General features: G+C 40.7%; 2 protein-coding genes across 2 annotated transcripts in view; both read left to right on the forward strand.

Annotated features, from left to right (window-relative positions):
- Positions 1 to 15,798, forward strand: part of LOC139468214 (insulin-like growth factor-binding protein complex acid labile subunit) — a 37,787-nt gene extending 21,989 nt beyond the window's left edge. Inside the window, exon 3 of the mRNA XM_071250035.1 lies at positions 12,223 to 15,798. Coding sequence (XP_071106136.1) covers positions 12,289 to 13,935 — 1,647 coding nt within the window. The 5' untranslated portion in view covers positions 12,223 to 12,288 and the 3' untranslated portion in view covers positions 13,936 to 15,798. The remainder of the gene's footprint in view (positions 1 to 12,222) is intronic.
- LOC139468217 (insulin-like growth factor-binding protein complex acid labile subunit) lies at positions 1,767 to 8,863 on the forward strand. The gene is made up of 3 exons (XM_071250037.1): positions 1,767 to 1,894; positions 2,778 to 2,905; positions 5,819 to 8,863. The coding sequence occupies exon 3, from the start codon at positions 5,835 to 5,837 to the stop codon at positions 7,383 to 7,385; it is 1,551 nt and encodes a 516-aa protein (XP_071106138.1). The 5' UTR covers positions 1,767 to 1,894; positions 2,778 to 2,905; positions 5,819 to 5,834; the 3' UTR covers positions 7,386 to 8,863.
- Positions 15,799 to 18,762: the final 2,964 nt, after the last annotated feature.

The raw sequence follows: 18,762 nt of genomic DNA on the forward strand, positions 1-18,762 counted from the left end.
ACATGTCTGTACATCACTTGCTTGATAACGGTGTTAGTATGTACACGGAAACGTCGCATTCATTGTAATAAAGACGATGTATATACATAGAAATGTTCATCTCTCTTGTTCATCATCGGGTTATACATGTTTTACAACACCACCCACCCACCTTCCCCTCTTTCACTATATACCCACCCACCCACCTCTTTCACTATATACCCACCCACCCACCTCTTTCACTATATACCCACCCATCTACCTCATTCACTATATACCCACCCACCCACCTCTTTCACTATATACCCACCCACCTACCTCATTCACTATATACCCACCCACCCACCTCTTTCACTATATACCCACCCACCTACCTCTTTCACTATATACCCACCAACCTGCCTCTTTCCCTATATACCCACCCACCCACCTCTTTCACTATATACCCACCCACCCACCTCTTTCACTATATACCCACCCACCCACCTCTTTCACTATATACCCACCCACCCACCTCTTTCACTATATACCCACCCACCCACCTCTTTCACTATATACCCACCCACCTACCTCATTCACTATATACCCACCCACCTACCTCTTTCACTATATACCCACCCACCCACCTCTTTCACTATATACCCACCCACCCACCTCTTTCACTATATACCCACCCACCTACCTCTTTCACTATATACCCACCCACCTACCTCATTCACTATATACCCGCCCACACTATTTCCCCGCTTTCACTATATACCCCCCTACCCTATTTCCCCTCTTTCACTATATATCCACCCTATTTCCCCTCTTTCACTATGTACCCACCCACCCCATTTCTCCCCCTTCACTATATACCTAACCACCCTATTTCCCCTCTTTCAATATATACCCACCCACCCTATTTCCCCTCTTTCACTGTAGTCGTGGACATATCTTCCGATCCTAAAAGTCACGCACTGTTGCATCGGGCTTACATTCCACCTTCCCATCATGCATCTGAACATATCATCCAGTCTTCCCATTTATAAACTGTATACATCAGAGCTCGTGATAATACAATGTTAATGCACCGCTTTTGAAATATCAGACCACTCGACGGGATAAAAAAAAATGTCACATTATTTGACAAGGACAAACCATATCCTCTGTGTATTAGAGCTAGGCCGTGGGACACATGGATACATCTGGAGGCTGGGACCACGAGTTCGGTTCAATGTAAGCACACACTACTTCGTAACAACAGAATTCGAGGTTGTTACAGTCAGCTGTCGAAACAATCATCCCTACGCATCTTCAAGTGTTCTTTAAGAATAGCTGAACAAGCAAATTCTTGTGTCGAATGATAAAAACAAAAGAACATCCTTTGAATGTTCCTAGAACTCTTGAATAATACCCCCCATGAAGTCCCAGCCACATAGATACACCCGGTTATGTGGTTTGAATGTCAGGACTGTTACTGTAGAAGGGCTGCCTACAGTGGAAATGTGATTGAGGTGCCGGTGTGGCACGATCGCTACACACAACAGTACATACCAATACGACTAAGTGGAGAGAGCTTAAAATATCCAATCTTTTAGGGTAATTGATGTAAGATCGATTCCGATAGCTATGTTATGACAGGTATGTGGAAAAACATTCGTAAACAAAACTCATGGGAAGACAACATTACGTCAGTAGCCTATTACCGTTGAGGCGAAGACTTCACGTGGGTCGCGTAAACATCTGTGAAGAGGTTTAAATTACAAAATATATGCATCACTGGAGATACAAGGCAGCGAAATGTATCGGAAGCATGGAGCTATGGTTTAAAAACAAAGATGATCCCCAGGGCAATGCTGGCGCGATTCGACTTTAATAACGTTTCGCTCTGAAGGTTCATCCTGCCCCATGATGAGAGACGTTTCACGACGAGGTAAAGCTACATATATGTATAATAATATGCTCATAATATACTGGCTATTTATTTATGTATGACTGTGCATAGTTTTATGTCTCGAGGTGCGCTATACCATCAATATCACCTCGGGGTATACTCATACTTGGCTTCACACAAGTCGGGATTCGAACACGGGTCTCCGGCGTGACGAACGCGTTCTTTAATCACTATATTACATCAAAGCCAATTACCACGTTATGCACGCCCCATCTTCTATTGCTTTAACGTGGTTCAATGACCCGGTGGGTTTAATTACTCTGCATCAAACACCTTCGAAATAATTACATGAGGTGGAGTAGCAGTTTGCTTCAATCGAGATCAGTTTTTGGGGTCGGTTGCCGAGGTTGTCTTCACCAACTCATTTGACAAATATGTTGTGTGTTATGTTGATGCCGCTTATATATTAATCACAAAAACGGAAGTTTCTGCATACATCTGCTGCATACATCTAACAGATAAATATCTTCCATCGACAACTGCAAACATTTTGGAAAAAGAAAGTTTGAAAAAGGTCAGTAAGTGCCCATGTATATGCACTTTAATTCTTACACATAAAGCTACTATGACGAATTTTGCACTTTCTGCTTTATGTTTGCACCTCTTAATGAACAGAAAACTTGCTAGAATTTCGATTATAAAAACATAACATTTCATTATTTTGACAAATGGTTTATGGGATGTTGCATATAACGTGGACTATCAACTGTTTCAATAGTTTGTATCACAGTGTCATGGATACAAGTTGTACTCTAACTGTTAGTAGATTATCTACATATGCACACTTTACCCTTTAAGTACAGCCATTCGTTCCCATATACTAACAACCTAATGGCTTCTCTTTGGCGTTCCCATTTGACAGGCGCACAAATGTCATAGAGACTATTACCCTAGTTTGAAGGACTCTGACGTTCAACGTGATTTCCTAATGATGAATATGGTCGACAATTGCTGCTTTGTCATAGTTCCCATTGGACGTAGAACACCCGCGTAAGTAGTACAGCATTTAATCTTTGGATATGTACATAATCATGCTCATATATTAACCTTACTGTACCCTTAATTAATTGTTACAGTTATATTTGTCATTATGAACTGCTGTGCAAAAGAATGTATTCACTTGAAAGTTTGGTTTGAGCAAAACGTTACAAATGTTATCAAAACGCTGTAAACAGTCGCCGAAACACAGCAAACTTAAGGTTAAAACACAACTATGATACTGGTATCAAATGCATCACCTTCGAATAACCATTTCTTGTTTGTTTCATCTTACTGGGTCTTCAGACTGGGTGTATATTTTCCCCCGGTAGTTTATAATGCAATGCTAAATCAATTCAATGTATGGACATATGGGAATCCTGCAAAGCGGTCTTTGCGCTAAGATGATCGTAACTACCATTCTTTAATATAGACTTAAGACAGCCGTAACGCTAAGACCGCTTTATGGAACGGGACTTGATCTCCAGTCATCCCTTTACATTTTCTGTGCATCTATCGAGCTTTATCTCTCCCCGCAATTCTTCATCGTTGTATATAAAACGAGTGTGGCGAACTCGTTTGGATATTTAGGTATTGGCGCTTTCATGTTATGAATATTACAAAGTCGTAAGACGGATGCTACTACTAAATAAGCAATTATCCCAATTAAGCATTGATGTTTACGATGTGGTGAGATGCTACTGTTACAGCAGTGGCTACATCAAACACCGCTACAACAGTGTTTCACAGTAATTCCCTTGTATTCACAGCGGGTATTACATTTGATCTATGTCATGACCCCTGTTATAACGGTTAACGGTATGAAATCACAACTGTTATAACGGTTAACGGTATGAAGTCACAACTGTCATGACGGTTAACGGTATGAAATCACAACTATTATGACGGCTAACGGTATGAAGTCACAACTGTCATGACGGTTAACGGTATGAAATCACAACTCTTATGACGGTTAACGGTATGAAAACACAACTGTTCTGACGGCTAACTGTATGAAATCACAACTGTTATGACGGTTAACGGTATGAAATCACAACTGTCATGACGGTTAACTGTATGAAATCACAACTGTTATGACGGTTAACGGTATGAAATCACAACTGTCATGACGGTTAACTGTATGAAATCACAACTGTTATGACGGTTAACGGTATGAAATCACAACTGTCATGACGGTTAACTGTATGAAGTCACAACTGTTATGACGGTTAACGGTATGAAATCACAACTGTTATGACGGTTAACGGTATGAAATCACAACTGTTATGACGGTTAACGGTATGAAATCACAACTGTTATGACGGTTAACGGTATGAAATCACAACTGTAATGACGGTTAACTGTATGAAATCACAACTGTTATGACGGTTAACGGTATGAAATCACAACTGTTATGACGGTTAACGGTATGAAATCACAACTGTTATGACGGTTAACGGTATGAAATCACAACTCTTATGACGGTTAACGGTATGAAATCACAACTGTCATGACAGTTAACGGTATGAAATCACAACTGTCATGACGGTTAACTGTATGAAATCACAACTGTTATGACGGTTAACGGTATGAAATCACAACTGTAATGACGGTTAACGGTATGAAATAACAACTGTCATGACGGTTAACGGTATGAAATTACAACTGTTCTGACGGCTAACTGTATGAAAGTCTTGTATGTCAACACTACTTTTATTATAGGAACTGAAACGTGCCGATTCCATATAGCTATTGTGGTTACTACACAAGTACCAAGTTGTCCAGTCGTCTAGGGCGCCGCGATGGGCTTCTCTTAAGTGTGCCTATGGTAGTGGATCCAAGGTGTCTAGGTTTATCAGCACCATACCTGTGCTCGTGGGTTTCACCAAAGCTGTCAATGTCTGTAGGGCCTACACCCTAAGCTTTCCTCCCACGTCAAGCTGACACGATGTGATATAACTGAAATACAGTTTAAAGCGGCGTTAAACCCAACCTACTCACGCTTACAATGGCGTTGAGATGTACGACTCCACCTTAACGTGATGTGATTTCTCTGTCTTTTACTCTTAGTATTTCTGTGTTGTAAAGATTTTAGTTATAGACAACTGTAGGTCATTGAAAAAGTAACAAAGTTTACTAAAATCAAAGTGACGTTATAAATGGAGACTATATCTGAACGAAAACGGACAACCAAGTTGACTTATCCCCCTTGGTTAGGGATTGCTTCTGGTAGTCGCTTCTCTCACACTGCAGTGCTAAATGTTAACCATCTGTTTTTGATATTAAAAGAAAACGAGATTTTCCGCTAAGAAGATAGTGTGTATATTGGGTACATTTTGAAATAACGTCTTTTTTGATAATCAGTAAGACTGATTATCTTTGCGTCGATGATAGACAGATGAGGAAGTATAACAGGAGACGTAGAGGCTGCACGAGGCTGTAGGCAAATGCTATTCAGCCAAACGTGAGATTTATCTTGATGGAGCTAGTCACCATGTATTATAGGACCAAAGTATGAGAACGAGACTAACGTCTTTAAATCTTAGCAGACATGTCAATTTCTCCAGAAAGTTCACTACTTTTGATAACCCACACCATACAGCCAGACGGACGGGCAGACGGGACAGACGGTCGAATACGATATGAGCAGAATGAATGTAAATCTAACGCATTCGACGGTTTCATGACCTGACCTTACCATCTCCATCTCAGGGTAATAGTTGGTAGTACAAATAATGAAGGAGTCCACATTTTAGTTTTTAATTTTTAGCATCTTTATTACATCATGATTACATTACACCATGCCAGATCATGTCCCACTTTTGATACATAATGTATATTAAAGTAAAGCAATAGCGAGATAATCACGTGTTAAATTTGATTAAGAGGAATCTTCAATTAATGTAAGAACACTTCTCGTTGCAGGTTCTAAGTGACGATAATGCGGCTCCTAATCATCTACGCAGCATGTTTTGTTTGTAGTGTTTCTCCTCGCGAACTTTTCTGTCCCCCAGAATGCATCTGCCACACCGGAATCATTACAACCGGAGTAAAAGGCTACATCATCTCAAGCGACTCTGAAAACATGTCCAGAATTCCGGATCTTTCCGGACTAACTTCGAACCCACAACCTAAACTCCTGAGGTTATCCCGCAAAGCCATCACTCGAGTCACACCGGCGGACTTTCCCGAGGGAATCGGAATAACACGTCTTATCCTTGCCGGCAACAGGGAAATGAATCTTGAAGATGACGCATTTAGCAACCTACACGATTCTCTGGAATACCTCGACCTTGAATTAACAAAGATATTCTTTAACAATTCTCTAACATTCCTGAGAGGACTTGGAAAGCTTAAGTATCTCGATCTGAGTTTCAACAACAAGTACCGCTATCAATTTGGAGACTCGAAGATTGTCAGTCGTCTTTTCTATGGCTTGGGCATGTCGTCTTTGATAAAACTGAAGATGAACAAATGTGGAATCCAATCTATTGGGTCAGATGTATTCCTAGGTATTGAAACACTGGAAGAGTTGGACCTCGCGCGGAACTCTCTCTCTAGTGTACCCGACGGAATTGCTCCTCTCAGTGACTTGACATTTTTGGATTTAAGTCACTCCCGCTTCGCAACCTTAAAAAAGAAGCGTTTCATGCACAATAAAAAATTGATGACGTTGAAAATGTTGTATACCAGAGTTACTACGATTGACGCCGACGCACTTTTTGGTCTCGAAAAATCTTTGGAAAATCTACACATAGCTTATTCTAAATTATCCGAATTCCCCACCGACGCTATTAAACAGTTAACTGCTTTGAAGGTGTTTGAGTTGACATCGAATCCCTTGACAACAATTCCTGGAGGTTCAATGTCTGGATCTTTCTGTTTGAAGGATCTTCACATCAGCCAAACTAGTATCACACTGACTCACGACTCGTTTGAAGGCCAAGAAAAATGCATTAAACACTTATTCATGAGAAACATGGGCATAGAGAATATACCCGTAGAACCGCTGAGATCTCTGAAGAAACTTCATCGTCTTTTTCTGGATGAAAATAAAATTCAAGTCCTGCGCACCGACTCTCTTACAGGCATTAAAGCCAACCTCCTTGTGTTGTCAGAAAACCCTCTGGCCAGGATAGAAAAAGGGGCGTTTGACAACCTCACCTACCCGTTATACGTCGAACTCCCCAACACTCGCCTGGAAGATTTAAACTTCGCCCTTGACTACAGTCCGGGGACATTTGATTCTCTAAACGTTAGGGGCCTGTCTTTACAATGTGACTGCACGCTCGCTTTTCTGATCGATGAGGGAGTGTCGTTGTCAGGGTCTTGTAATGCCATGGACATCAAGATGGATCTTCGCAATGCCAGCCTTCCAGAATATTTGTCAGATAAATGCTCTGCAGAAGCCAATTTTGTTTGTGGACACGTAATCTTGCTGAATATGATTGGTTTGTTGATGGTTTCAAGTGTCCGCAATGTTGTATGCTGAGTTTGTGATGTTTTACTTTATATTGATGAAATGCACATTATTCGAAAGGAGATCAGTCTTTTTAAGAGACACACAATATTGTGACGTATGCTTAACGTATATGAAAGGCGTACTATGTGTATTATTGCTACACAAACTACGTGTAATTGTTTTCTATCATGTGGGCAAGAAGGTATGCATTTTTTATTATTATTATTATTATTATTATTATTATTATTATTATTATTATTAGAGCTCCGAGTCGAAAGACTTGAAGGTCGGAAATTGGTTTAGAACAGACTTAGCACACGCCAATTTCGTAGCGGCGATACCCTGCAAGCTGTGCCTACATGTTGACGGATTTGGTACAAGGAAACCCTTTGAGGATTCAGACATGGACGTTTGTACACAGTGTTACTTGGAGCCCGCCATTGCTGCTTTGCAGCTATTATTATTATTATTATTATTATTATTATTATTATTAAATAATATCTTAATGGTTAATTATTGGTATGAATACAAACGTATCCCCCAGAAGGCAAATATGGTCCTAAATAGTTGTAGGAACCCAATAAGCGAAAACGGGCAATGGTAATTATCTGACGAGGAGTATTCTTTTCCCAGTTAGTATTTACCTTATGAAAAAATAAATGCTTATTCGAAATTATTTTCAGATCTTTGACTAGACATGTACCAGAATCGTCTTCACGTTAATGGTAACCCAATGTCCACGTTGGTGATGGTTAAATTTCCCACGAGATGTAACAAAACGTGACACATCTTTCACAATAGAAACCCCGTATTGTCTTTCTGTTGGCCCGCTACAGATATCTGCTACATTTCCGATATGCTGAGTAACCTAGTTTGCAATCTATCACTCACTGCCTGTACGTGTGCTACCGGGACATTTTTTAAAACTAAAAGATATTGACGTTTTATCAAATTGGTGACAGCAACATTGATAGTAAACATTTCTATGTGTTGGTCTCCCTGAAGTAGTCTCATCTCACTGGCTAGAGTCAGAGAGAACTTTGGACGACACCGATTGGTATGTATGAAATATGGACGAAAAAGAGTTTGTTGTCAGACAGATTACATTGATGGACGTTTGTATAACTCTAGGGGAGGGGTGTGTGTTCTTCTTTGTGGAATCCTATGCTGGCTTACGATATTCACTGGAACACGAGTCATTGGATGTCATACATAAACCAAGCCACATCAACACTCTCTAAATTCACACGTAAAGGCCAGTGAATAACCATCCTCGATTATTCGCCGGAGCAGAATTTTGGCGCAGATAGTGACGAAGATTATATGAATAGATCACTGAAAATCAGTGTAGAAACCAGGTGTTCGCGTAAAGGTGAGCTTTCGGTCGCACCCGCCACTCACATATGTTTTCTAAAAACAAAAGTGTTTGTTGCTTAACGCTGCATCCAGCAATACTCAAGCCATACTACAACAGCCTGTAAACAGTCGAATCTGGACTAGACAGTCCAGTGACCAGTATCATTAGCAATGATCCACGACCTCGGGGTACAATACCACGCTGTCAGCCAAGTCACCAGGCCTGACGGTGTGAGTGAGTTGTGTTTAACGCCGCTTTTAACAGTATTCCTGTTATATCGTGGCGTGTCAGCTTAATGTGGGAGGAAAATGTGAAGAAATCCTCAAGACCCTTTCTTTGATACACCTGACAAAGGTCTGCGGATCTAAAACAGAAATACGAATCTATCGTAAAAAAAATATATTGTGCTCGAAAATGCTTGAAAAAATGAACTATGCTTCAGTCTTTTTGAAAAGAAGAGTGAGTGAGTGAGTGAGTTGGGTTTAAAGCCGCTTTTAACAGTATTCCAGTTATATCACGCCGTGTCAGCTTAATGTCTGAGGAAAGCCCGAAGTGATGCACGAGCACGGGTATGGTGCTGACAAACCTAGAAACATAATCGTGGCGAACCGGGATTCGAACTCATATCATAGGTTTCTGGCGTGCTCAAGGGACGCAACTCTGCACAGCGAATCGCGGCGCCTTAGACGACTGGGCCACCCGTGCCCCCTCCAGGCCTGACAGAGTAAGTGCCGGTGAGTAAGGAGGTGTTGAAACTCCCTGTAACGTTACAGTACGGCATACACAGGGTATCATCTAGTTGGCACTGAAAGCCACAAAACCCTTTCCGTAGCCACGAGAAATCTCTGCTAAAAGTAGAGTCGATTGTACGATTCCGACTGTATAAAAAATCATGTGTTTATGAATCACTATCGAGTAGTGATGATGGCAGGAGTTGGTGAACGAAAAAGTGATCATAATTTGTTCTTTGACTAATTTTTAATAAAACTTTTGAAAAATCTTTGAATCTCACTCCCGTTAATAAATTACCGGTCGCTCAGAGCTGTACTATTGACGTACTGAGACGTTGTTGTTTTTGCGAGTGAAAATGTAGGAAATGAGGTTATGTACATGAACCAAGTACTTGACAGTTAGCCGGAATACAAACCAGGATGTATTGATATAATAATGATGTATGGTAATTTTAATTTCCTCTCATATGTCAGTCCTCTGGAGTCGGGGAGGTAAGACGGTTTATTATGCATTTAGTTAATACTAAAAAAAATCGCTATTTCACTTGAGTCATGTGTGTTTCCCGCGAGATAAAAAAAACCACACTGTATGCTACGTTTCACTATGCCTCATTCTTACTATGGGCTACTGACATGTGCGATCGTGACTGACAATGTTGACATCTTCACTCGTGACCGTCCCACTCATGATAATATACATTTTCCAAGGTCATTAATGAGATAAGCATGTTATCTAACGAGAAAAGCCAAATATACTCTATGTATTGTATAATACTCTTATATAACCTTGCTAAAATACATTTCCGTGATCGATGTGTGTGTGTGTGTGTGTGTGTGTGTGTGTGTGTGTGTGTGAGTGAGTGAGTGAGTGAGTGAGTGGGGGGTGGGGGTGGGGGGGGGGGGGGGGGGGGTGGGGGGGGTGTTGTGTTATTGGGGTTCACCGATGTCCCGGCGTGCCCCACTTTTTTTAGGGTCTCCGAAGGGTTTTGGAAACAAATGGTAGCCTTATACCGTCCAGTGACTGACTGGCCATCTTATGCGGGAATCGGCCGGTAGTCTCCCCATACCAAATCGTGGTGAACACGGCCCGTTTCTGCTCGTATAAAAGGAGCCCGCTCTGTGCCCGGCTGATCATTGTTCGTGTTCGCCGTCGAAATTGCTGCAGCTGCTGTATCACATTTCAGTTGATTTTTTAAATGTGTGTCACAGATCCATTACCGATGGGGGTGTGGACCACCGGTCGCCGCAAGAAAATAACTCTTTTCTTCCGATGTGTCCACAGGGGTCTTCCCGATGTCAAAAACACGGCAAATGCTCACAGATATCACACACAGATATCACTCACAGAGTATCTCTCAATTTTGCCGATTTTCAGCCTTTTCGGGCATCGTAAACTAATCTTTCCCGACATCAGTGGATGTGTGACTGAGGCATTATCAGCAGATATTTTACCATAGTTTTATATAAATCTTATTTAAAAACCACAGAGATAGATGCATGTAGTAAAATGTATTGAAAAGATCAGAATCTCAACTAAATAAACATTTAAATTGACAGTCATACAACATCCGATATTGGCATAACAGTTGTCCGAATTAAGGTGGGTTAGCAAAAAACGAGCTTTAAACGTGATTGATAAAGGCCACACACATCTAAAATCGCTCAAGTTCAATGACACGTCGCGGGTAGCGTGTCTGACCACCCCCAAGACACGCAAAAACTCTCCGGCGCACAGAAAAGTCAATCGTCTGATGATGTCACGTGCGATACGTAGCCATTCTTCTTGGAGGGCCTGGATTAGTTTTTTAGGTTGTTGGAGGTTGTGGTCGCTGTCGAACACGATCCATGACATCCCAGAGATGTTCTATGGGGGACATATCTGGGTAGCGTGAAGGCCATGGCAACACGTTGACGTTGTTGGTTGCTAGGAAGTTCTGTGATTCTAGCTGTATGGGGTCTGGCGTTGACATGCTGATAAAGGACACCACTCTCAACGTCACGTGGCAGCTATTGTAGAAATGGTAGGACAATCGGCCGAAGCATGTCATCCATGTGACGCTGAGCTGTCAAATTCCGTTAACGACGACAGGTGGTCTTCTCTCCCACAATTGGTATCATCTGTATCATACCAAGGGCCCGCTCTTGTTGTTCGGGTGTCAGTCGTGGCGTGTCTGACATGCCGTCCGTATCACCTATATACCCTCATTGAACATGTCTCGGCTGCCCAAACGGCACGTGTTTTTCACTATTTCGCAATTTGTACATAGTAAACACCGTGCCGTGGACGTGTATTACTTTGTGCATAGAGCATTGTTGTGTTTTGACGATGTGGTTTGAACTTGTGTTTTTAATTTTTGCGATTCTATTTTTAAAGAGGACGTGTCCTATGTTTGCCTTAGGTTTTACGTAAAAACGAAATTGTTCGCTGAACATGCTCGTTGTCCTGAAAGAAAATATGCCGCGAACAAAAGATAAAATCGGCTTTTCCCTTCCTTTCAGGATTATACTAATAAATTGTATGTTAAGAAGGAATGACCGAAACAATATCCATTTCCTTGAGCTAACTTACCCGACTGCTTTTGTTCTGAGACTTGTTTTCCATTAAGGAACATTCACACGTAACAACTTATCGTATACAATTTGTTGTACCATCTAGTTGTACCTTGTGAACCGGTCTTTGGTAATAAACTTTACCACTTGTGAGTGATGAGTAAGTGAGTTGTGTTTTACGCCGTCTTTCATGTGTTTCATCTAATACACATGTCAAATATCTTTTCAGGTTCTTCATGATACCATATGACCACTTGAGTGTACCACACGTCTTACAATCTGAAGAAAATCATACATGACTATAACACCAAATTGGAGTACCCAAGCTAAGGATCCTCGGGACAAGATGGTACACGTTATAATTTACGCAACTTTAGTTTTCTACACATTTTCCTCTGTGCATACATCTGATGTGAGTTGCCCTGCGAGATGTGTGTGCAGGACTCGACGAGTACCAAAGCTTGGCAATACCTACTTCGTAAATTGTAAGGGCAGAGCATTCATAAAAGTCCCAGATCTTTCATCTTTAAGTCAAAATGCTCTCCCAAAACGTTTGGATTTTTCAAGAAACATGCTCATGTCCATATCCCAGAACGACTTCCCCAGCAATCTGAACATCGCCATGCTGTTTCTCGAAGCTAATGACAACGTGAAATTACAGGATAGCGCGCTGAAAAACCTTGCTGGGTCCCTACAGTTCCTGGGGTTACAAAGCATCCGGCTGCAATTCACTGCTCCCTTTACCTTCCTTAGAGGGCTGAACAAGCTGGAGAAGTTGATCCTTAACTACAACAGCCAGAAAAATGATGGTGTCATCGCACCAAACATCTTCAAAGGTCTTGGTTTGACCGCCCTGAAGGATGTGTCCATGTACAACTGTCATATCGCAGGTGTTGCTGATAAAGCTTTTGTTGGTATTGAGAGTCTGGAGGAGTTAGATCTGACGTTTAACTGGTTGAAAGAGGTTCCTTCTGCCATCAAGGATCTGTATAATCTCAAGAAGCTTACCCTAAGATTGAACAACATTAAATCAATATCTAGCAATAGCTTTCTGGGAATGTCGACTTTACGTGAGCTTGATCTCAGTGATAATGGTGGCTTGACAATTGAGGAGGGATCTTTCAATGGGCTTCAGAAGAGCCTTGTGTCTCTGTCAATGAGGACATGTCAACTAGATGATGTGCCCACAGCAGGACTGCAGAGTCTCACAGCCCTGAAAACCTTGAACGTAGGATACAACCCGCTTGTTGACATGTCATCTACATCTCTAGAAGGATCTTACTGTCTCGAATCCCTGGATATTAGCAAGACACTGGTGCCTCTACAAGCATCCATACTTGAACCACAGAAAACCTGCCTGGTTTCAATATTTATTAACGACAAGGGTTTGACAGAAGTACCTAGAGACTTCTTGTCCAATTTGACCAAGATTCATCACGTTTCTCTTAACAAGAACCAAATATGTGTTTTGAAAACTGATTCTTTGAAAGGAATCCGAGCAAATTCCTACGATTTTTCTGATAATTGCCTCAGTAAGATAGAAAACAATGTTTTCGATGGAAAGGGACGAGGTATTTCGTTGGCTTTGAAACGAACCAACATGACCGATGTACGTTTCGTTTTACAGTACAAGGAGAAAACATTCCAACAGATTTGGCTGGAAGGTATAGATTTGAACTGCGATTGTTCTGTGTTTGAAGCCATGCGGATGTCTGAACCGTGGACGTTGGAGGGACAGTGTCTTCTGAACGCCGAGTCCAAAGACTTGAAGGACTATGAGTTTAAGACATTCCTCCAAAACAACTGTACAGTGGTGGAGAATGAGAAGGGAACAGTTGACCAAGTTGTGACTTCACTTAAAGAAAATAATGGTGTGAGTCGGTTTTCTTTTAATTTGATAGTTTTGATACTTTCTTTATTTTTACAAAAAATATTTGGCTGAATAATAATATAACAACATATATTGATGCGAGTTGATAAGATCCTAAATATAAATTAAAACGTCCTCACGACTTAATGTTTTCTTCCTATGACATACTTATCTTGTCTCATTTCAAAGACTTACTCTCTCGTTCCACTTTACTTTCTCGATTCCACGACATACTCTTTCCTAAAAAGGTGTTATATATTATCTCACAACATTTTTCATTTGTGGTCTATTGGGCCCCTCTGTCGCACTAAGGGGAGATCACTATATTTAGCATCTGTGAGTGAGTTTCTATTATTTCTATTTCATTAACAATGTTTTAACAATTAATATATGGAAATGTTTACAGAAACTACTGTTTCCTTGTACATAATTCCTCAATATAATGACAGGACCTTTATGGTAAGCTGAGGGGAAAAAGAAACTATACCTTTCAGTAGACTTTGTATCACATGTTTCATTTTCAGTTGAAAATATCGATTTTATATTTAAACAATGAACTCACTGGCACTTAGTCATCACTCAAAGAATACTGCTGCATGGTTTTATAAATATAATTAGATTTATAACTTTAGGTGCTGATGAGTATCTTTGACATCTTATCATCCAATCAATTTGCACTTTTCCGGCACAACTATATGTTTCGAACATGGTAGGGGTCAAAGTGTTTGCAAATTCATTTCTTACTCCAGTCTACTTGGAACCAATATTTTTTTCACAGAAAAATTAGCGAGCCATAGATTAACAAGCCAACTGGTTAAAGCTTTCGCTCATCACGCCAGAGACCCGGGTTCGATTCCCCACATGGGTATAATGTGTGAAACCCATTGCTGGTGTCCCCGGTCTTGATACTGTTTGAAAAACGATATAAAACTATATTCACTCGCTTAAAGAGGGAAGGAATTACAACTGTGCGGGTAAGTTAGCATGTACATCGTCTGACAAGAATTATGAAATATTATAGACGAAGAATGTACAGCATCGTTTTCCATCCCTGTAAGAGTGAAATTATTTTACGCTAACATGGAATCGCTATTATGTATATAAGTTATTGAACTTTTGTATATTTGAATTTCGTATAAATCATGTGACCATTCTGCATCCGCTTTACCAGAAGCATAATATAGTATGCTGAGTGTATTGGTGAATATACAGTACAATTGTACTATTGGTTTACTGAATACTGTGTGCTGCTGCTCTAATACCATTTTACAGTATGGGGCAAAGGAAAGTATACACACATGTTTTATAGCTTTAAAACATGAAACAAACAAGAAATGGTTAATCGATGGTGATGTATTTGAGACGGGTACCATAGTTGTGACTTTGCCGTTTTGATAACGTTTGTCATTTTGTGGCAAATCCAATTTTCAAGTGTATAGTTTCTTGCGCCCGTCACTTTATAAAGAATCAAGATGGTAGCTCAACGAAGACATGGGACGATGCATTCCGTATCATCACATTCTTGTCAGATATGTAATTCGTTCCCTATTTTGCCGAACTTTGACTTGTACCATATGTTCTTGTGTTTGTTCACGTGTGTGCGTGTGCGTGTGCGTGTGCGTGCCACTAGTGGGGCAGGATACAGTCACCTTTAATCACCTGCTATATATCGTCACTATTTGATGGTGATTCATAAACACATGTTTATGATATAGTCGGATTCGTACCATTGATTCTGCCTTTAGCAGATATTTCTTATGATTATGGAAAGGATTTTGTCGCTTTTATTACCAGTTATATTATGCGATATCTTATTGTAATATTTTGTACACATGCTGTAAACTGTTACCTAGTCATTCGAAAGGACATACGGACACGTGATATCAGCCTCAATTGTCCATATATGCCAGTGACGTTGGGTATCACAATAAATATTCTGGGGAGGGTGGGGTGGGGTGGAGGAGGAGGCGGTGGGTGGGGTATTTGTTGTTGGCTGGGATGTTCGTCAGAGACAGGGTATATTTTCGGTCTTAAGTTAAAAAAACATATGCATTTCTTTCTGTAAAAGTGGGTGAACCATTGTTTTATAGCACGTCACATGTTTTTCAGAACATGCAGCCTGTTCAGGGTACAATCTGTTTTTGTGGGTAACACCTGAGGACAGGCATTCTTTCAGTTTTTGTTTCTGGAATTCTATTAAATGTTTGGTCAGTTATAATCAGTACTTTTACTTCTCGTCATTGTCACAATCACCAGTATGGTTGCGCCTAGCCATTGGCAGTACCTACAACATAGGTGTGTAATTATTTATCTCCTGCTATATTGTATTGCATTGTACATATAAGTACACACTGTAGACCTCGTGATATCGACAAAGGGGCCCTGTTCCACAAAGCGATCTCAGCGCTATGATTATAGTAAGTCTATGTTAGGTTATTGGAGGTAAGAGAGTGGGCGTATGGGGCAGTCGTTACACTGAGATTGCTTTGTAGAAAGAGACCCGGATGTTCAGAAGATGCAAGCACTTTTGCAGCCCGTGTATTGATGCTGAATGGCTATTCCTTGTCTATAAGATGATGTTGTACCGTGTGATAATTGAAATATTCTTGAACACATAAAATCCTAGTTACATAAAGCGATTTTAATTGCTACGACAATCGTACACCTTCGGCAACCCATGCTTGCTGTAAAAGGCGACTTTGCTTGTCGTAAGAGGCGACTAACGGGATCGGGTGGTCAGACTCGCTGACTTGGTTGATGCATGTCCACGTATCCCATTTATGTGAGTCGATGCTCATGATGTCAGTCACTGGATTGTCTGGTCCAGACTTGATTATTTACAGACCGCCGTCATATAGCAGGGATATTGCTGAACTTACGACAGTCGTAGCCTTACCATCGTTTTGGGAAACGGGACCCTTGAACTGAAGCATAAAGCGATCTCAGCGCTGCGACTATTGTAAATATTAAAACAGATTCCAATGGGCGCAAAAGGCAAAACAGCTGTTTGAAATGATATGAATGGGTCACTGGACATCAGTCACAACAGCACAGCAGATGTTCGACAAGCTTTTGCAGTTTGTGCGCATTACGACTGCCGTGTGCAACTGGGCCCGATGACATGTATATAGACTTGTAACCGTCATACATTGGGGAGACTATCCTCACTGGGACTGCACACTGCCGGCAGAACGTGTACAGCAATGTTGTATCCGGTTTGACTCAGTATGAAACTGCAAGTTTTTACGTAAATACTCTGTAGTCATGAAGCGAAAACACGGAAACAGGACGGAAACTGAACTGGTGATTCACATCATTCCTAATATTGTATGAACCCCGTGGATATCTTTCACTCTCATAATGAATTTACAGGAATTCATTGACCACATTCATATCTTTGACTGTTTACATTTTTCTGAAATCCATTAAATATTTGATATTTATGGTTTGAGATGTGTGTGTAGAATAATGTTGAATGCTTTAAAACAGAATTTACAAAGGAACTTTATTTGCCTCTAATGTATTTAATATGTTTATAGATGTGTCATGTGATGTTGTTTTTGATAGTGGTCAATGAGTGAGGCTCAGCGTCGTTACGAACTGTAATCAAATAATATCACGACGTGTGACGCTATATATTGTGTGGGGAAAGCCAAAACTGACGTTTACCACTTTGGAGATAACCAATAACCAATACGGCTTCGACGGCGAAATACCTAGGATCAAAATCGAGGCAAATCTGAGCCTTAACGATCAGCGGACCCCTGGCGCGGCTGTATGACACAACTCTTGTTTAATGAATTGTTTGTGTGTGTCCATCGCTGATACCGGTACTGCGTGTTAGATTGTTTTGTGCACATTTTAGATGTATATGTATGTTGATTGTTTTATGTTATAGTTATGATGTGTATGCTCCAACTAGACGGTTATATCCATCAGTGTTCAACACGGGACTTTAGCTGTCTTTACATGGGGAAGATACCCTACCACGAGTGTTCATCGTTATACAGTTCAATATATTTCTTTGTATTATGTCCATAATTGTCTGAGACATTAAACGATGAACTGTTTTGATATTGGTTTGCTTCTCATTGAGAATAAATTGAAATCCCGAATTATGTTTTTTGTGCAGATGTCCAACATGGGAAATCTAGTTCCCATGGGTAGACCAGTTCCAAACATATTCAAAGAATTTTTTCAGAAGTTAATGGTCAGTGCAATACGATTTAAATATATGTTTTACATTTCTTTAGAAGGCTACACACCTATAAAGTAAACTTGATTCTAATGTACCACGTGTCCTCATGGCTTCACCTTGCGGCTCGATGTACAAACACTCGGTAACGAAAAATGAGATGAAAAACTCGTTTCTCCACAATACTTAAAATTGAAACAATGCTCTGGGTGGGGGCAATTGTAGAAGCGGGCTGGCAACGAGAAACGTGAAATTAATTCCAACTCGCCTCACACATAACTCGTAACGAGTGGCTCTTTAAATACACACGGTCCATGGGGATTACGATGCTTGCAGGAACCAAATGCTTGTAATCAGAGATGATTAATGAGGATTTGTTTGTTTGTTTGTTGTTTAACGCCGCACTCAGCAATATTCCAGCTATATGATGGTCTGAAAAATAATCGAGTCTGGACCAGACAATCCAGTGATTGATGTTATGGGCATCGACACGCGCAATTAGGATACGATGATCTGCATCAAACCAAGTCAGCGAGCCTGACCACCCGATCCCGTTAGTCACCTCTAACGACAAGCATGGATTTTTGAAGACCTATGGGTCAATGATGACTGAATGGGTATTATGAATGTTAAATTGGTTACTGGTCGATAGACGAATGATGCATGCATGTTAGTATAAGGATAAAGCAACTATTACTTTCAAC

This window comes from Haliotis cracherodii, unplaced genomic scaffold (assembly GCF_022045235.1).
Source record: "Haliotis cracherodii isolate W230 unplaced genomic scaffold, xgHalCrac1.p SCAF_2, whole genome shotgun sequence".
In the NCBI taxonomy this organism is placed as follows: Eukaryota; Metazoa; Mollusca; class Gastropoda; order Lepetellida; family Haliotidae; genus Haliotis; species Haliotis cracherodii.

Bases quoted from the DNA above. Each gene is read 5' to 3' on its own strand.
- LOC139468217 (XM_071250037.1), top strand. From the start codon at position 5,835: ATGCGGCTCCTAATCATCTACGCAGCATGTTTTGTTTGTAGTGTTTCT.